General features: G+C 38.9%; 1 protein-coding gene across 1 annotated transcript; it reads left to right on the forward strand.

The window, feature by feature from the left end:
• Positions 1-9,925: 9,925 nt before the first annotated feature.
• LOC119519276 (multiple coagulation factor deficiency protein 2 homolog) lies at positions 9,926-19,376 on the forward strand. Its single transcript, XM_037816862.1, has 4 exons — positions 9,926-10,118; positions 10,690-10,809; positions 18,608-18,952; positions 19,300-19,376. The coding sequence occupies exons 1-4, from the start codon at positions 9,926-9,928 to the stop codon at positions 19,374-19,376; spliced, it is 735 nt and encodes a 244-aa protein (XP_037672790.1).
• The last annotated feature ends 2,299 nt before the right edge of the window (positions 19,377-21,675 follow it).

The following is a 21,675-nucleotide window of genomic DNA, read 5'->3' on the forward strand; positions in this document are numbered from 1 at the left end:
GGCTCCAAAAAATAGGATTACAGTGAAATGGCAAGTACAGAATCAAGAAAGCCTTGAAAGCAGCAGAATGACCCAGGATTGAGGGAAGATGGTAGAGCAGGAAGCTCCAGGAATCAGTCCCTCACCAAAACAAATACTGAACTGACAGGAACTGTCTGAATCAATATTTTGAAACTCTGGAGCCTAGTGGAACACTGTGCAATATCCAGGGAGGAGCAAGAGAAAGAGGAGGGTACAACTGCAGTAAATAACATTGAGTTCCACCCTCCCTGCGGTGGGTATAATCCCCTATCCCTCAGCCTCGTGGCAGGCAGCAGTGGGAACTGCAGCTTGGGCTCCTGGCACAGCTTGCTGGTGCCAGGATGGGACATCAAGACAGTCCTCCAAAATCCAGGAGTGGTCTGATCACTGATCAATGCTTTTGATCAACTACTTTAGATCACTGAGAGCAGCCATTATTCCAACACCCTTGGGCAAAGGTGACAGGTGACTCTTAAAGAAAGCAATCTTCCTCAAAAGTACAGAAGACAGCTAAAGGGCCACATTAACTGGGCAAGTGCCGAATCAGGAAAATACAGCTTCAAAAATCAAAGAAGCTCCTAGCATCTTGCCGGCCCCTCCCCAAACCCCTCTCCAGTGCAGGGTGTAGCCAGCTTGCACTCGCACTGCTGTTCTCTGGCCCTAAGCCAGAGGGAGCAGAGCAGCCCTGTGCCCATTCTGCGGTTCATGTCTGTCAGGGATCTACTGGGTGGAAGTCTGAGGGACTGAGCTGGGGAACTTGTCGCAGGCTTGCCCTCCTAGAGTTTGTGTGCAAGGCACAGAAGCCACCTGCAGACACAGCAGGGACAGTTAAGCTGAAGGGGCCTGAGGCAAAGGATTACCTGCGTTAAGTCACACAAGAAAGCACCCAGGAAGGGGTGAAAGTCTATTTCAAAGGGAGTAGAGGTGGTGTTGACTCAAGCTCCTGTGCACTGTAAATGGAGGAATTCCCAAGGCCACAAGGAATCACATGCCCAGGAAAGAAACAGGCTCTGTGACTCCACACCCAAGAAAAGAGGCCACTCCATGGCTCCACCCAGGTTCAGTTAAGATAGAGAGGAAAATTTGGCAAACAACATCAAAAAAATACAGGATGCTGTACTTCACATTTGCCTCAGACTAATCTTGATAGAAGGGCTAAGTTGTGAAGGAAACCAACAGCCAAAGCAGAGCCAATTTGCAAGACAGTGAAAGGTGCTTTTTGCTTCCGTTTGTTTGTTTTGATTACCACCTGACAGTCAAGAAAATGTATGTCCTATCATCTAGCTGGATACAAACTTAAGGAAAAGACCGTTCAGGGACTAAATCCTAGGGTTACCACCTTAAAATATTAAAGTTTATACTGTGCAAAAAAAGATTACAAGACAAGCAAAGAAATAGCAAATGATGATACATCCAAAAGAACAAGATTAAAATCAAGAAACCGTCTATGAAGAGGATCAGACTTTAGGCTTACCAGATAGACTTTCAAAAAATAATCTTCAATATGCTCAAAGAGATAAAAGAAAACAGAAAAATGAAGGATATGAGGAAAACAATGAACATGCAATATGGGAATCTTTTTGAGATTCTCACTAGGAACCATATACTGGAGTTGAAAAACACAAAAACAGAAATGAAAAATTCCCGAGATGGTTTCAACAGCAGATTGTAGTTGGCAGAAGAAAGAACTGATGATGTCGAAGACAACACAAAATAATTCAGGCTGAGGAGCAGAAAGAAAAAAAAATTAACAAGCAAACAGGGAAAAAAAAGGCAACAAAATAAGGTTTCAGTGGTTAAGAGAACTCAAATAGATTCAAGAGGCTGTCCTGGAGGTCACTCCTATGCAAGAAGCTTCACCAGGTACGCCAAGTGACCACGGAATGATAAGCCCAAGTCAGCAACAGTCCCCCAAACCCTAAAGAATACCCAGATCTGTATCTGAGACTCTATAAAACTTTTACTCACTAAGTTTATTCTTCAGAAACTTAAATCCTCTAGGGAACTCCTATGACAACTAAGTCCCCAAACCCAGAAGCAATAGCCTCTTCAAGAACATCAACCAGATGTGTCCCCTTGGCTCATAAAGTTGACACCCTTTCCAACATGAACAGTTCAGGGTGGTCACTGCCTAGACATCCCCAAAGATGGGAAAGTGATTAAACTAGAGGAAGAGGTAGCAACAGACAAGATGGAATTTAACAAGTGATTATGAACACTGAATATATAATTTTATTTTTCTTAGTTGCTAGGGTATTATAATAGCTAGAAGGAAAGAACTGAAATGGTGGAACTGTAACCCATAGCATCCTTTGAAATTTGTTCTGTAGCTACTTGTTAAATTGTAATTTGAAAGTTATCACCTTCCTGTATATATATGCTATATTTCACAATATGGAAATAACTGAAAATGTGGAAATGTAACCCATAAAATTCTTTGAAATTTGCTCTCTAACTGCTTGTTAAATTGCACTTGGAGAGTTATCACTCTATGTATACAATAAAAAAATATGATTAAAAGAAGCAAACAGAACCTAAGAGATCTATAGGACACCACCAGGCATACCAACAAATGCATTAAGGGAGTCCCAGAAGGCATAGAAAGAGAGAAAGGGGCAGAAAGAGTAGTCAAAGAAATAATGGCAGAAAACTTCCAAATTTAACAAAGACATGAAATGTACATTCAAGAATCACAAGGAACCCCAAACAGGATAAACTCAAAGACAACCACACCCAGAAACATAGTAATCAAATTGCCCAATACCAAGGGTAAGGAGACACGTGTGAAAGTTGCACAAGAAAAGCAATGAGTTATGTACAAGAGAATCCCAGTAAGATTAAGTGTCAATTTCTCATCAGAAACCATGGAGGCAAATGACAGTGATATGAAAACAAGTGCCAACTGAGAATTGTATACCCAGAAAGACTTTCTTGCAGAAATGCGAGAGAGATTAAAACATTCCCAGATAAACAAAGCTGAGGGAGTTCATCACCACTAGATCTGCCCTGGGAGCAATGCCAAAGGGACTTCTTCAACTGGAAGGAAAGGACACAAGACAGTGAAGTAAGTGTCATAAAGAAATAAAGAACACCAGCAAAGGTAACATACAGAGAATTATAAATGCCATTACTATTGTATTTTTTGGTATGTACCGCCACTTTTTACTTCTTACAGTTGCTAAATACAAATTCATAAAAAGTAATGATAAATCTATGGTTTTGGACATACCGTATACAGATATAATTTGAAACAACTACAAGCAAGGTGTGGGGAAGGAGGGGTATAGGAAAAGTGTATGTGTATGCTACAGAAGTTAAGTTGGTATCAAATCAAATAGGATTGTTATAGATTAAGGATGGTAAATTTTAACAGCATGGTAACCACAAAGAAAATATCTGAAAAATACATTCCAAAAGAAATCTGAAGGGACTCAAAGTGGTACAATATAAGAAATCAAATAAATATGAAAGTAGGCATTAATGGAAGAATTGAAGGCCAAAAAAGGTATCAGATGTACAAAGACAAAATAGCAAAATGAGAGAAGAAAGGCCCACATTATCAGTAGTATCTGTAATATAAATCGTTGAACTCTCAAGTCAAAAGGTCGAGATTGGCTGAATTGATAAGAAGCATGAAACGACAACATGCTGTTTACAAGACACCTTAAATTCAAAGACATAAAAAGAATTAAAGTGAAAGGATGGAAAAAAATATATACCATGCAAGTACCAACCAAAAGAGTTGGAGTAGCTATACTAATATCAAATAAAATAGACTTTAAGTCAAAAACTGTTATGAGGGACAAAGAAGGTCAATATATTGACAAAGGGGTCAATACAAGAAGAAGATGTAACAATTATAAATATGTATGTACCTAAGAGCAGAGCATGAAAATACATGAAGCAAATATTGACAGGTTTGAAAGGAGGAATTGACGGTTCTACATTAATGTAGGAGAATTCAAAACACCACTTTTAATAATGGATAAAACATCTAAACAGAAGATCAAGAAGGAAACAGAAGACTTGAGTGATACTCTAAACCAACAAGACCCAACAGACATATATAGATCATTTCACTCAATGGCAGAATACACATTCTTCTCTAGGGCACATGGCTCCTTCTCCAGGACAGATCATATGTTAGATCACAAAACACATCTCAGTAAGTTAAAAAAAAAAAATTGAAATCATACAATGCATCTTCTCTGACCACAGTGGAATGAAGCTACAAAGAATGAGAGAGAGAGATGGGGGGGGGGTAGGGGGAATAGAATTCACAAATATGTGGAAATTAAACAAAGTACTCTTAAACAAGCAATGGGTCAAGAAATAAATCACAAAGAAAATTAAATATCTTGAGGTGAATGAAAATGAAAACACAACATACAAAAACTTATAGGATGCAGCAAAGGAGGAAGTGCTGAGAGGGAAATTTATACCTCTAAAGGCCTACATGAAAAAAGAAGATCTCAATTGAGAGACCTACCTCAAAACTGAAGCATCTAGAAAAAGAAGAGCAAACTAAGCTGAAAATCAGCCGAAGGACAAAAATAGGATTCCAGCAGAGATAATTAAATAGGAAAAAAAAAAAAATCAACAAAAGCAAAAGTTGGTTCTTTGAAAATATCAGTAAAATTGACAAACCTATAGCTAGACTGACAAAGAAAAGAAGAGAGAGGACACTTATAAATAAAGTCAGAAAAGAAATGGGGGACTTACTATCTGCAATAACAGAAAGGTTCATAAGAGAATAATATGAACAACTGTATGCCAAAAAGCAGACACCCTAGATGAAATGGACACATTCCTACAAACACACAAACTACCTACACGCACTCAAGAATAAATAGAAGATCTCAACTAATCAACAACTAGTTGGAAGATTGCATCAGTAATCAAAAAACCTCCCAACAAATAAAAGTCCAAGACAGATAGCTTCAGTGGAGAATTCTACCAACATTCCAAGAAGAATTAACACCAATCCTGCTCAAACTCTTCAAAAACGTTGAAGAGGAGGGAACAATACCTAACAATTCTATGAGGCCAAAATCACCCTCATACCAAAGCCACATACAGATACCAGAAAATTACAGAACAATATCCCTCACAATATAGTTGGGAAAATTCTCAGCAAAATACAAGCAACCAAATCTAACAGCACAGTAAAAGAATTACAACACCATGATCAAGTGGGATTTATCCCAGGTATGCAGGATGGTTCAACATAGATCAATTAAGGTAAAACACCACATTAAAAGAACAAAGTAAAAAAACACATGATCGTCTCCATTGATTCAGAAAGGACATTTGACAAACTCCAGCACACCTTCTTGATAAAAACACTTATGCAACTAGTAATAGAAGGAAACAGCATGTACGTGATAAAGGCCATATATGAAAAACCCATGGCTGACATCATACGCAATGGTGGAAGACAGAAAGGTTTGCCTCTAAGATCTTTAACAAGACAAGGATGTCCACTGTCAACACCGTTATTACACTTTGTGCTGGAAGTTCTAGATAGAGCAATTAGGCAAGAGAAAGGAATAAAAGAGGTGCAAATTGCAAAAGAAGAAGTGAAACTTACTCAATTTACAGATGATATGATCCTATATACAGAAAATCCTGAAAAATTCCACAACAGAGCTATTACAACTAATAAAAAATTCAACAAAGTGGTTGCATACCAGAGTAACACGCAAAAATCAGTAGTGTTTCGGAAGATGGTGGAATAGGTGAGGCAGAATGAACTCCTCCTCCATGAAAGAAACTAGAGAAAAGGCAGCAGATGCCCAGGACAGCAGTTTCAGCATGTGAGCAGCCAGACAGGGACTTCTCCAACACGTGGTGGGGATTTCAATGAAAGAGGGGAGAAACTGCATCTCAAAGAACGGGATGGTTCCAACAACCTACTCTGCAGGCTTGGAAAAGCTAGTTATCAAATTTATTTGGAAAGGAAAGGTTCCTAAAGTTGCCAAAAACATCTTTAAAAAGAAGAACAAAGTGGGAGGACTTACACTTCCAGACTTCGAAGTTTTCTATAAAGCCACAGTGGTCAAAACAGCATGGTATTGGCACAAAAATAGACAAATTGATCAATGGAATTGAATTGAGAGTTCGGAAATAGACCCCCAGATCTACGGTCAAGTGATTTTTGATAAGACCCCCAAATCCACTGAACTGGGACATAACAGTCTCTTCAACAAATGGGGCTGGGAGAACTTGATAGCCATAAACAAAAGAATGAAAGAGGACCCCTACCTCATACCCTGTACAAAAATTAACTCCAAGTTGAGCAAAGACCTCAATACAAGAGTCAGCACAAGAAAACTCTGAGAAGATAATGCAGAGAAACATCTTCAAGACCTAGGATTAGGAAGTAGCTTCCTAGACCTTACACCCAAAGCACAAGCAACAAAAGAAAAAATAGATAAATGGGAACTCCTCAAAATCAAAAGCTTCTGTACCTCAAAAGACTTTGACAAAAAGGTGAAGATGCAGCTAATTCAATGGGAGAAGTATTTGGAAACCATCTATCTGATAAGAGATTGGTATACTGCATGTACAAAGAAATCCTACAACTCACCAATAGTACAAACAGCCCAATTATAAAATGGGCAAAAGACATGGAAAGGCATTTTTCCAAACAGGAAATACAAATGGCTAAAAAAGACATGAAAAAATGCTCATCTTCACTAGCTATTAGGGAAATGCAAACAAAACCACAATGAGATACCATCTCACACCAACAAGAATGGCTGCCATTAAACAAACAGGAAATAATAAATGCTGGAGAAGATGTGGAGAAATGTGAATTCTTATTCATTGCTGGTGGGAATGTATAATGGTATAGCTCCTGGGGAAGACAGTTTGGCAGTTTCTCAGAAAACTAGATATAGAATTATCCTACCATCTGGCAATTCCACCTACCTGTATATAACCAGAAGAACTGAAAGCAGTGACATGAACAGAAATTTGTACACGATGTTCATAGCGGCATTATTCACATTTGCCAAGAGATGAAAACAATCCAAGTGTCTTTCAACAGATGAGTGGATAAACAAAATGTGGTATATACATACGATAGAAAACTATGCAGCAGTAAGAGGGAACAAGGTCCTAAAACATGACAACATGGATGAACCTTGAAGACATAATGCTGTGTGAAATATGCCAGATACATAAGGAGAGATATTGTACATTACCACTACTATGAACTCGCTGAACAATGTAAAATTAATTTCCTATAATGTAGAATATTGGGGACCTAGTGACAGACAGAGGCTAGTAAATGGGGAATGATTATCTAATATGCAGATATGTTAATGAGGGTGAATTCAAAGGTATGGGAATGGATGGGGTGGTGACTGTTAATGGGATTGTAAGCATCAGAGCTGTATTGAAGGCAACTAGGATTGCAAGATGTTGTTTAAAGGCATATATCCCACAGATAGCACTACAAACATAGATAGGTGCTTGCATGATAAACTTCTAAGGTGTGACACTGGTACGGAGAGTTGACAACAGAATGACATATGGGAAAAATCTACCTGTTGCATACTAGGGACTATATTTAATAGGAATACTTTACTAGTACCACACAAATACTAGTGACAAATAATTAAGAGCTAAAAAGAGCTATGGGGTGTTTTAGGTCGTGAGAATTCTTTAAAATGGAGAATGATGAGGATTGTTCAACCAAGTGATGATAACGTGAGATGGATGGATTATTGTGGACATAATATATGCTGTGTGAATTTAGGAACCCCCTACTTTATAAGTCAAGCCCTTGAACTTGAGTCTTGATCTTATGAAACTTAAAGGAAAGGCTAAGCCCATCTATAATTATTCCTGGGAGTCACCTTCAGAGAACCTCTTTTGTTGCTCAAATGTGGACTTTCTTTAAGCCTAACTCTGCAAATAAATTCTTTACCCTCCCCTCAACATGGGACAAGACCCCGCAGGTGAATGATCACCCTAGAGACATAGGACACAGCTTCTGGGAATGAACCTGACCCTGGAGTCAAGGGGTTGAGAATACCTTTTTGACCAAAAGGGGGGAAAGAAAGGCAACAAAATATGGTTTCAGAGGCTAAGAGAATTCAGAGTCAAGAGCATGTCCTGGAAGTTATTGCCATGCAAGCTTCACCTAGATATGCCAAATGGCTACAGTATGATAAGTCCAAGTCAACAGTAGTCCCCAAAACCCCAGGTTCCTGTCTGAGATTCTAAAAAAGTTTCACTCACTAAGTTTATTCTTCAGAAACTTAAATCCTCCAGAGAGCTCCTATGCCAGCTAAGTCCCAAAACCCAGAAGCAACAGCCTCTTCAAGAATATCAACCAGATATGTCCTCTTTTCTCATAAAGTCAACACCACTTATCAACATGAACAGGTTAGGGTGGTCACTGCCTAGACATCCCCAAAGCTGGGAAAGTGATTAAACTAGAAAAAGGGGTAGCAACAGACAAGACGGAATTTAACAAAGGATTATGAATACTGAATCTATATAATTTTATTTTCTTAGTTGCTGGGGCACTGGAATGGCTAGAAGTTAAGAACTGAAATGGTGGAACTGTAACCATAGCATTCTTTGAAATTTGCTCTATAGCTACTTGTTAAATTATAATTCGAAAGTTGTCACTTTTTGTATATATATTACATCTCACAATAAGGAAATAACTGAAACTATGCTACTGTAACTCATAACATCTTTGGAAATTTCCTATATAACTACTTGTTAAATTGTACTTTGAAAGTTATTACCTTTTTGTGTATATAATTCACAATAAGAAAATAAACTGTGGAAATGTTACATATAGCATTCTTTGAAATTTGTTCTCTGCTTGATAAATTGCAGTTGGAAAGTTATCACTTCTATGAATATATGTTATATTCCACAATTAAAAATATGATTAATTAAAAAAACCTTAAAAAAGAAACAACCATTGACCCACCACATCAAGCATGTAATTGTTCAGCTTCTTAATGAGGCCTCATCAGAGGAAGGAGAGAACTGGCCTTGTGGAATGTTCATGCATACCATGGCGAGGAAAATGCTTCCAGGGAAACCTCATGGTTTGCTTTTATAAGATGATCTGGTATTGCTAATTCCAACTGTGGTTTGAAGCTAAAGTCAGAGATGGATGATGTGCCGGTTTGAATGTATTATGTCCCCCAAAAAAGCCATATTCTTTGATGCAGTCTTGTGGGGCAGACGTTTTGGTGATTAGAAATGCGCCCCACCCAACTGTAGGTGATAACTCTGATGAGATATTTCCATGGAGGCGTGGCCCCAACCATTCAGGGTGGCCCTTGATCAGTGGAGCCATATAAATGAGCTGATGGGCAGAGGGAACTCAGTGCAGCTGTGAGTGATGTTTTGAAGAGGAGCTACAGCCAAGAGGGACACTTTGAAGAAAGCACAGGAGCTGCAGATGACAGACAGTTTGAAGACGGCCGTTGAAAGCAGACTCTTGCTCTGGAGAAGCTGAGAGAGGACAAATATCCCAAGTGCAACTAAGAGTGACATTTTTGAGGAACTGCAGCCTAGAGAGGAACATCCATTTTGAAACCAGAACTTGGAGCAGACGCCAGCCACGTGCCTTCCCAGCTAACAGAGGTTTTCCAGACACTGTTGGCCATCCTCCAGTGAAGGTACCTGATTGTTGATGCCTTACCTTGGACACTTTATGGCCTTAAGACTGTAACTGTGTAACCAAATAAACCCCCTTTATAAAAGCCAATCCATCTCTGGTGTTTTGCAATCCGGCAGCATTAGCAAACCAGAACAGATGATGGTCATTTATTTTCAGCTAAGAAAGGCAAGGAAAAAGCTGCTTATGGAGAAGCTAAGCAGCAGGCCGAGGAGAAAAGGCAGGCCTAGGAGCTGCCACGGGTCCATGGAACCCCTGAATGCTTCTCAGGAGCTCAGGACTCTCAGTGGCAGCCCCAAGGCCTGTAAGAGTGGGAGGACCTCGTGGCTCCTTCACCTCTACCACATCAGCCCGGGAGAGAAGCTGAAGCTCAACAAAGCTTGGGCAGCCCACAGAAAGTTGGAGAACCCACCCACCATGAAAGCATGCTGGGGAGTGGGTGAGGACACAGAGCTGCAAGAGAGGTTATGGCAAAGCCCACCCAAAAGGGCTCATCCTGAAATCCGGGTCGAGGCAGTGCTGCCCGCACACATGCTGTCTCCAGGGAGGGTCTGATTTGCCAAGCCTGCACTGCTGGGGCAAATGTCTTGCTGGGCCCACCAAGTAGCTTCTCCGAGAGGGGAAGGAAGATGACCACCTTGTGCAGGAGGTGGTGATTCCAGTCACAGGGAGGCCAGCTGAAGAGCCTTATGGAAGGTGATGAGGGAACCCAGCCCAGTCATTTCTGTGCTCTTTCCAGAAAGCATGAAAAAAGAAAATCTGTATTCAGTTGTATCATTTTTAAGGAAATAGGTTTACATTGTTAAAGAAAAAAAAACAGAGATGGTGAGTTTACTCAGCCAGGACTGCTGCTGGGGACTGGCAGTGGTGAGACAGCCTCCGAGCAGGAGAGAGCAGCTCTCCACAACCGTGCACCCATCTCAGCAATTAGCTGGGGAGATAATCCCCCTCAGCCGCATGGTCCGGGAAACAGTGGAACAGTGTTGACCGCATTTACTTTCCCTCCATAGAAGTCCATAGTGTGCGGCGATGGGCAAGTGGGCCGCACAGAAGAACCAGGAGCCCCTCCCACACCCCAGAGGCTCGCAGGTGCATGGCGGGCAGAGAGCGGGACACATCTGCGCTGGAGGGTGAGATGTGCTGCCCTACAGCCTGACAGTGATCCATGTGGAGGCCCAGGAATCACCAGACCCACAGTGCCCTTAAGCAGACTCCCTGCCAAACTACAGAGGGCCCACACTGCACCCTCAGGACTGGCAGTCCCCAGTGCCCATGGAGAACTGGTGCAGTGATTGGATTTCCACCTGGTTTAGATCCCACTGAGCACACACACAAAGGTGGGGGAAAGCTGGCTTGATGGCGAGAGGTGGCTCAAGAGTGCCATCTGCTGGGAAGACAGGGAAAGTGCACTCCAGCAAGCTGTGGCGCTGCCAAAAATATATATATATATAAATATAAATATATATGATCAAATAGTCTTTCATTTCCCAAAATAACCTTATCAGATAAGCAAATGCCCCAAAGCCAAGAGAAAATCACAAAGCATATGAAGATCCAAGAAGATATGGGCAAGCCAAATGATCAAATTAAAAAGCCAGAGGAGACACAGATCTTGGGGCAATTAATCAAAGGAGCACACACAAATCTCCAAAACCACTTCCATGGGTTCACTAAGCACATAAAGGACATCAAGAAGACTATAGAATAGCATAAAGAAGAAACAGAGAGTAAATAAAAAAAGAAGATCTTACGGAAATAAAAGGTACTGTTAATCAAATTAAAAATATACTAGAGACACACAACAGCAGATCTGAAGAGGCAGAAGAAAGAATATGTGAACTCCAGGACTGGGAAATTGAATGCAAGTGTACTAAAGAACAAACGGTGAAAAATATTTAAAAAAAAAAAAAAATGGAAAAGGATCTTAGGGAAATGATGGACAACATGAAGTACGTAAAAAATAATCACTGGTGTCCCAGACGGAGAAGACAAGAGTAAAGGGCTGGGAAGAGTATTTGAAGACATGGTTTGGAAAAGTTTTCCAACCCTTCTAAATGATATAAATATGCAAATCAAAGATGGCCAATGATTCCGAATACAATAAATCCAAATAAACCCACTCCGAGACATATGCTAATCAGATTGTCAAATGCTGAAGAGAAGGAGCGACTTCTGAAAGCAGCAAGAGAGAAGCGATTCACCACATACAAGGGAAACCAATAAGACCAAGTACTGACTACTCAGAGGCCACCATGGAGGCTAAGAGGCAGTGGTATGACATATTTAAGATTCTGAAGGAGAAAAATTGCCAGCCAAGAATCCTTTATCCAGCAAAGCCCTCCTTCAAAATTGAGGAAGAGGTTAAAATTTTCACAGACAAACAAATGCTGAGAGAATTTGTTAACAAGAGACCTGCCCTGCAAGAAATATTAAAGGGAGTTCGACTGGCTGAGAAAAAAAGAAAGGAGAGAGAGGTATGGAGAAGGACAAAGAATTGAAGAGTATTAGTAAGGACAACTTATAGCAAAAAAAAGAGAGAGAGGGGAAAATAGATCTGAAAACTGAAAACTAAAAACCATAGGATAAGATGGCTGGTTGAAGAAGTCCTGTTCAGTTTGCTAATGCTGCCGGAAAGCAAAACACCAGAAATGGATTGGCCTTTATAAAGGGGGTTTATTTGGTTACACAGTTACAGTCTTAAGGCCATAAAGTGTCCAAGGTAATGCAGCAACAATCAGGTACCTTCACTGGAAGATGGCCAATGGCATCCAGAAAACATGTTAGCTGGGAAGCCACGTGGCCGGTGTCTGCTCCAAGTTCTGGTTTCAAAATGGCTTTCTCCCAGGATGTTCCTCTCTAGGCTTCAGCTCCTCAAAACTGTCACTCTTAGTTGCTCTTGGGGCATTTGTCCTCTCTCAGCTTCTCCAGAGCAAAAGTCTGCTTTCAAAGGCCATCTCCAAAATGTCCCTGTAAGCTGAAGCTCCTCTCTCAAGTCCAGTGCTTTCTTCAAAGTGTCCCTTTTTGCTGTAGCTCCTCTTCAAAATGTCACTCTCAGCTGCACTTCTGTTTGTCAGCTCATTTATATGGCTCCAGTGATTTAATTCAGACCCACCCTCCATGGAAATTACCCAATCAGAGTCATCACCCACAGTTGGGTGGAGCACATCTCCATGGAAACACTCAAAGAATTACAACCTAATTAACACTGATAGGTCTGCCCATACAAGATTACATCAAAGATAATGGTGTTTGGGGGGAAATAATACATACAAACCGGCACAACTCCCTTCACAGTAATAACTCTGAATGTGAGTGGATTAAACTCCCCAATTAAAAGACAGATTGGCAGAAGGGATTTAAAAATATGATCCATTGATATGCTGTTTACAAGAGACTCATCTTACACCCTGTGACACAAAGATTAAAAGTTCAAGTATGGGAAAAAAATATTCCATGCAAGCTGTAGCCAACAGAAAGCAGGGGTAGCAACACTAGTATCAGGCAAAATAGACTTTAAATGCAAAGATGTCATAAGAGACAAAGAAGGACCCTATGTATGAATAAAAGGGACACTTCACCAAGAAGAAATAACAATCTTAAATGTTTATGCACCCAGTCAAGGTGCTCCAAAATACGTGACACAAACAGTGGGAAAACTGAAGGGAGTCATAGACGCTTCTAGAGTAATACTGGGAGACTTCAATACAACACTCTTTTCTACAGATAGAACTAGCAGAGAACCAATAAGGAAATTGAGAACCTAAACAATGTGCTAAATAAATTATACTTAACAGACATATATAGAGTGTTACATCCCAAATTATCATAAATATATTCTTCTGTAGCACTCATGGAATGCTCTCAAGAATAGATCATGTGCTGCAGCACAAAACAAGCCTCAATAAATTAAAAAAGATTGAAATTATTTAAAGCACATTCTCTGACCCTAATTGAATGAAACTAGAAATCAATAACCACCAAAGAATAGAACATTCACAAACACGTGGAGGTTAAAAAACACACTCTAACAACTGCGAGAGGAATTGCTAAATACCTGGAGATGAATGAAAATGAGAACAAAACATGTCTAACCTATGGCATGCAATGAAGGCAGTGCTGAGAGGGAAATTTATAGCTCTAAATGCATACATTAAAAAGGAAGAAAGAGCTAAAACCACTGACCTAACTGAACAATTGAAGAAGCAAGAAAATGAACAGCAAACTAACCCTAAAGCAGGTAGAAGAAAAGAAATAACAAGGATTAAAGCATAAAAGATGTTGTCTCTTACTGTACTTTAGTATAATTCTATCTTTCCTTTTGTTACTTTTTAGCTATCATTTTTTTTCTTTTTCTCTTTTTTTTTTTTTTCTTTTGTCTCTCTACCTTCTTTGTCTCTGCCTCCTTCTTTGTGGAAAAATGAAAATGTCCTTATGTAGATAGGGGGACAGAGGTAAATGCATAAATATGTGATTATACAGGGAACCATCGATTGTTCACTAAAGATGGAATGTATGGTGCGTGAACAAAACCATCTTAAAGAAAAAAAAAACAAGTTGATGAAGAAACCTTGAGGGCACTATATTGAGTGAAGTGAGTCAGACACAAAAGGACAAATATTGTATGGTCTCACTGATACGAACTAATTATAATGTGTAAACTCATAGACATGAAATGTTACCAGGACATAGAACGAGGCTAAAGAATGGGGAGCAGTTGCTTATTATGAACAGAATGTTTAACTAGGTTCAACTTAACTGTTTGGAAATGGACAGAGGTGACGGTAGCAAGTTATTGTGAGAATAACAGTGCTGAATGGTGTGTGAATGTGGTGGAAAGGGGAAGCTTAGAGTCACATTTGTCCCTGGAAGGAAAGTTGGAGGTTAAAACTAGGGAATGTATAAAACAGTGAATCTTGTGGTGGACAATCTCCGTGATTAACTGTAGAAATATTAGAAATCTCTTTCATGAATTAGAACAAATGTATGACACTATAAATAGAAGTTAATAATAGAGGGGTATACAGGGAAAAATACACCTATTGCAAACTATGTACTACAGTTAGTAGTATTTTAACATTCTTTCATCAACAGTAACAAATGTATTATACCAATACTATGAGTCAATAATGAAGGGGGGGTGGCTAGGGGTATGGGAGGATTTGAGTTTTCTTTTTATTTCTTTTCTGGAATAACGAAAATATTCTAAAAATTGAAAAAAAATAATTGTGGTGATGGATGCACAGCTGTATGGTGGTACCGTGGGCAACTGATTGTGCACTTTGGATGATTAGATGGTATGTGAACAATCTCAATATAACTGAATTTTTTTTTTTAAAAAAAAGGAGAGGACACCCAAATGAACAAAATCAGAAATGAGAAGGGGGACATTACTGTGGATCCTGAATAAATTTTAAAAATCTTAAAAGGACACTATGAACAACTATATACCAACAAACTAGACAATTTAGAGGAAATGGATAATTTCCTGGAAATACATGAAGAACCTAGACTGTCCCAAGAAAAAATAGAAAACCTTAATAAACCAATCACAAGTAAAGAGATCCAATCAGTCATCAAAAAGCTTCCTACAAATAAAAAGCCCAGGGCCAGATGGCTTCACAGGGGAATTCTACCAAACTTTCCAAAGAGAACTGACGATATTCCTACTCAAACTCTTGAAAAATTTTGAATAAAAAGGAACCCTACCTAACTCATTTTATGAAGCTAACATCACTCTAATAAACAAACCAGATAAAGAATAAGAAAGGAAAACTACAGGCCAATCTCTGCAATGAACATAGAGTCAAAAATTCTCAACAAAATACTTGCAAATTGAATCCAAAGACACATTAAAAGGATCATATACCACAACCAAGTGAGATTCATTCCAGGCATGCAAGGGTGGTTCAACATAAGAAAATCAATCTATAAAACACAACACATTAACAAATCGAAAGGGAAAAAATCAAATGATAATCTCAATAGACTCCGAAAAAGCATCTGACAAAATTCAGCATCCTTTTTTGATAAAATCACTTCAAAAGGTAAGAATTGAGGGAACCTTTCTCAATATGTAATAGGGCATATGTGAAAAAAAACAGCCAGCATAGTACTCAATGGTGAGATCGGGAATGAGACACAGATGCCCACTGTCACCACTATTATTCTACCTTGTGTTAGAAGTTCTAGCCAGAGGAATTTACCAAGACAAAGAGAAGATATCCAAATTGGAAAGGAAGAAGTAAAACTGTCATTATTTGCAGATGATGTAATCTTATGTTTGCAGAATCCTGAGAAATGAACGACACAGCTACTTGAGCTAATAAACAAATTCAGCAAAGTGGCAGGATACAAGATTAATGCGCAAAAGCCAGTAAAGTTCTGATACACTAACCGAAGAGACCTAACTGAAAAGATATTGAAGAAAAAAATTACATCTACCATGGCAACTAAAAAAAAAAACCAAGTACTTAGGAATAAACTTAACCAAGGATGAAAAGAACCACTACACAAAAATTTACGAAAGTTTACTAAAAGAAATCAAAGGAGACCTAATTAGGTGAAAAGATAGTCTGTGTTCATTGATAGGAAGGCTAAATGCATTAAGATGTCAATTCTACCCAAACTGATCTACAGATTCAACACAATTCAAATCAAAATGCCAACAACCTACTTTTCAGACTTGGAAAAGTTAGTTATCAAATTAATTTGGAAGGGAAAAGGGGCCTCAAACTGCCAAAAACAGTCTAAAAAAAAGACCAAAGTGGAGGACTTACACTTCCTGACTTTAAAGCCTACTATAAAGCCACAGTGCTCAAAACAGCATGGTACTGGCACAAATATAGACATATTGATCAATGGAGTCGAACAGAGAGTTCAGAAATAGACCCCCAGATCTACAGCTGACTGATTTCTGAGAAGGCCCCCAAATCCACTGTACTGGGACATAACAGTCTCTTCAACAAATGGGACTGGGAGAACTGGATATCCACATCCAAAAGAATGAAAGAGGACCCCTACCTCACACCCCAGACAGAAATTAATGAAAAATGGAGCAAAGACCTCAAATATAAGAGACAGTACAATAAAACTCCTAGAAAATAAGGTAGGGAAACATCTCAAGACTTAATATAAGGAGGAAGCTTCTCAGATCTTACACCCAAAGTACAAGCATAAAAGAAAAAATAGATTAAAAATGGGAATGCCTCAAAATGAAAAGCTTCTGTGCCTCAAAGGACTTTGTCAAAAAGGTGAAGAGGCAGCCAACTCAATGTGTAAAAATATTTGGAAACCGTTTATCTGAAAAGAGACTAATATCCCACATATATAAAGAAATCCTACAACTCAATGACAATAGTACAAACAGCCCAATTACAAAATCAGAAAAATGTCTTTTCAAATCTTTTCCCTAAGAAGAAATTCAAATAGCTAAAAAAAAATATGAAAAATGTTCATCTTAACTAGCTTTCATGGAAACGCAAATCAAAACCATGAGTTATCATCTCACACCAACAAGAATGGCTGCCATTAAACAAACAGGAAACTACAAATGCTGGAATCGATGTGGAGAAATTGGAATGCTTATTCATTGCTGGTGGGTCTATAAAATGGTACAGCTGCTGTGGAGGATAGTTTGGTGGTTCCTCAGAAAACTAGGTATCATGTTACCCTATGATATGGCAATTTGACTTCTCAGTATATATCCAGAAGATCTGAAAGCAGTGACACAAAGACATTTGCACACGATGTTCATAGTGGCATTGTTCACAATTCCCAAGAGATAGAAACAACCTAAGTGTCCTTCAACAGATGAATGGATAAACAGAATGTGGTACATACATACAACGGAATATTGTGCAGCAATAAAAAGGAACAAGGTCCTGAAACATACAACAACATGGATGAATCTTGGAGACATAATGCTGAATGAAATAAGCCAGACACAAAAGGAGAGAAATTATATTTTACCACTAATGTGAACTCCCTGAAAAATGTAAAATCTGTGTCTCATAATATAGAATATAGGGAACCTACAGATAGAAGCTAGTGAAGGGGGAATGATAACCTAATATGTACAGACATGTTAATGAGAGTGAACTTAAGGTATGGGAATGGACAGGGGTGATGATATTTCATTAATGGGATTATAAGTATCATTGCCACATTGAAGCCGAGCATGATTGAAAGGGGTTGTTTAAAGTTATGTATCCTGCAGATTAGCACTACAAATATAAACCAGTGCTTGCCTGATCTACTTCTAAAGGTATGACACTGGTACAAAGAGTTAACAACAGAGTCGTATATGGGAAAAAACTACCTACTGCATATTATAGACTGTATTAGTAGGAATAACTTACCAGTACCATACTAATACTACCTACCGATAAATAACCAGAGGCTGATAATAGCTTTGGAGTGTTTTGGGTTATGATAATTGTTTAAAATTGACAGTGATGTTGATTGTACAACTAAGTGAAGATAATGTGAATCATTGATTGTTTATCTTGAACGGAATACATGTTATGTGAAATTAGGAATCCCCTACTTAAAAGTCAAGCTCTTGATCTTGAGGCTTGCTCCAGTGAAACTTATGGCTATAAAGGGGAGGCTAAGCCCACCTAGAATTATCCCTAGGAGTCACCTCCAGAGAAACTGTTCTGTTGCTTGGGTGTAGCTCTTCTTTCTCTAAGCCCAACTCTGCAAATAAATGCATTACCCTCTCCCCTAAGCAGTACATGACTTCCAGGGGAGTGAATCTCCTTGGCCATGTGGGACACGACTCCCAGGAATGAGCCTGGCCCTGGCATCAAGGGATTGAGAATGCCTTTTTGACCAAAAGTGGGAAAAGAAAGGTAACAAAATGAGCTTACAGGATTTGGTGGTGAGGATGGTGATATGCCAATACTATGAGATCTCTGGGCTGTTCAGTTGCCTCTTTCCTGTGTAGCCTGCTCTGGGCCTTTTGCACCCTGGGTGCCAGGGCTGAGGAGCCCACAGCCAGCTTCTCATATCCCGGCAGCACAGGCCTGGATAAGAACACAGTTCACAACCAAGAGCATATCGTGGTGCATCTAGAAGGTGTCATCAACAAACCAGAGGCGGAGATGTCTCCACAAGAGCTGCAGCTCCATTATTCCAAAATGCACGATTATGATGGCAATAATTTACTTGACGGCTTAGAACTCCCCACAGCCATCACTCATGTCCATAAGGAAGAAGGGAGTGAACAGACACTACCAATGAAAGAAGAAGATCTGATTAACTTAACAGAAGGTGGTTTTTTTAATTCATTTTATTGAGATATATATACATACCATGCAGTCATATAAAACAAAGGGTACATTCAATTGTTTACAGTACCATTATATAGTTGTGCATTCATCACCAAAATTAAGTTTTGACATTTTCATTACCATACACACAAAAATAATTAGAATAAAAATTAAGGTGAAAAAGAACAATTAAAGTAAAAAAGAACACTGGGTGACCTTTTTTTTTTTTCCTTCCCCCATTTTTCTACTCATCCATCCATACACTGGACAAAGGGGAGTGTGGTCCATATGGCGTTCCCAATCACATTGTCACCCCCTCATAAGCTATATTTTTATACAACCGAATAGACGGCGTTTTGAGAGATGATGATAAGAACAATGATGGCTCCATTGACTACGGTGAATTTGCAAAATCACTGCAGTAGATGCTATTGGTTTTCTCATAGCTATATGCAAACGTGACCCAATATAATATGAACACTTTTAGTAACGCAGAAATAATTTATTGCTGCAGTATTTTGGTAAAAACCTGTAGCAACTCGTTACACTGGGGTGAGAAACAGAAATCAAGAGAATTAAAAGAAGAATGGGACACATGGTAATCCCTATGTGCTGCTAAACCCATCACTGGACAAGGGTCTGATTAAAGAATCCTTTTAGGAATATAGGATAATGGGAGCTGAGTCCTCAGGAACTTGAATTTGACTGTAGAATACTGCTAGTCTCGGTTTTAATTCATGCTTCCTGAAAAGTAAGACCACGAGCTCTGCCATGTGGACATAACTTTTCACAAATAGAAGGAATGGAGTGAATGCCAAGTATCTCTCCTTGTTACCTCTCTTCAGGTAAATGTGGTCAATATTCTGGAAGGTCACTGGCCTAAAGGATTACTTGGCTCTGGTTAAGTGGATATTTATGACTGTTTCAAAGCCACAACTTAAGAATGCCAAGTGCTGAGTTTAGTTGGCCACCTAATCCAATATTTGGGATCCTCTGGCATTTTGAAAATGATACACTACTGACCTAAGTAATTAACCTTTTTCCGTTTTTCAGTGTTTTATAAAACTACTGCCGCATCCTTATACTTTCTCTCTTCAATTTGGGAGAGACTTGAATTTAAAAATGTTCCCTACTCTAATAAATAGCAAATGTTCTAGCTTTCTTAATATTTCGATTTAACTCTTGTTTTCTAGCATTTTATTTTTGCAATTTAGAATGTAAAGACTTTACTCTTTCTGCTTGATACAGTGGGGGTAAAACTACACCTGGTGTAGCACAGGTGAGAAGCAAAAAAGATCATTCACCAAACACAATGATTAACGTGACACAAGTTATATTTCAAAAGGAATGTTGTTTAAATGACCTCTCCTAGCCTGATTACATGAATTCTTTCAGACCAGTAAAATTAGAAAAAGAGGCTTAACAACCCATAACAGTATAAATCTCAATAGTAGTGGAATATTAGAAGCAGCAGACTATAATTTGGTTAATTGGCTATGATGGACACATAGTAATAGAAACCAGAAATGATGGTTGACTGAATGGGATAAAGAAATTGCATAAAATTTGCTGTAAGATATAAAAATAAGATAATGATGTGTAAAATCCAAAAGACAAAATGGTAGACAGTAGACATTAAATGGAGTGAAATTAGCCAGAAACAAAAGGACAAATACTGTGTGGTCTCACTAATATGAACTAACAGTAATGAGGGAATCTTGAAAGTTAAAATTGAGAACACAGGTTATTAGGGTAGAGATCAGGTATCTGAAACTGAAGGAATACAGAGTGTCCAACAGCATTGATTGTAAAGATCCAGAAATAGATCACACAATACTGTGTGATGGTAGCACAATATTGTAAGTACTCAGAACAAGGATAAGTGTGAGTACGGGGTGAAAGAGGAAGGCTAGGAGCATGTATGATACCAGAAACAAAGATAGAGGATGAAGACTGGGACTGTACACCTTAGTGAAACCTAGAATGGTCAATGATGGTGATTAAGTGTACTAATATAGAATCTTTTTACATGAGGGAGAACAAATGAATGTCAACATTGCAATGTGTTGAAAACTGGATGGTATAGGGGAAAAATATAATCAATACAAACTAGAGTCTATAGCTAACAGTAACATGTAATATGCTTCCATTAATTGTTACAAAGGAAATATACCAAAGCTCAATTTCTATAAGAGGGGGATATAAGGGAGTGGTAAGGGATTCTTGGTGGTGTAGTTGTTGTATGCCCTCCTTTTCATTGTATTCTGTTTTATTTTTTTCTTCTATCATTTTTGTTCTTTTTTTTTCTCTCCTCTTCCTCTTTCATTGCAGAAGAAATAGAAATGTCCTCATATAGATTGTGGTGGTAAATTCATAACTATGTGATTATACTGAGAATCATTGGTTGTTTACTCAGGATGGATTGAATGGTGTGTGAATAAAACAGTTTAAAAAATAAACAGGGGAATACAAGTGCTGGAGAAAATGTGGAGAGAGGGATCTATCTATTCACTGTTGGTGGGGAAGTGGAATGGTGCAGCCCATCTGGGGGGCAGTGTGGTGGTTCCACAGGAAACTAAGTATGGGGTTGCCATGTGGTCCTGCAACCCTGTTACTGGTTGTATTCTTGGAGGAACTGAGAGTGGGGACATGAGTGGACATTTGCACACTGGTGATTGTGGCAGCAGTATTCATGATTTGCAATGGATGGAGGTGGCCTAAGGG

The sequence above is a fragment of the Choloepus didactylus genome, chromosome 23 (assembly GCF_015220235.1).
Source record: "Choloepus didactylus isolate mChoDid1 chromosome 23, mChoDid1.pri, whole genome shotgun sequence".
In the NCBI taxonomy this organism is placed as follows: domain Eukaryota; kingdom Metazoa; phylum Chordata; class Mammalia; order Pilosa; family Megalonychidae; genus Choloepus; species Choloepus didactylus.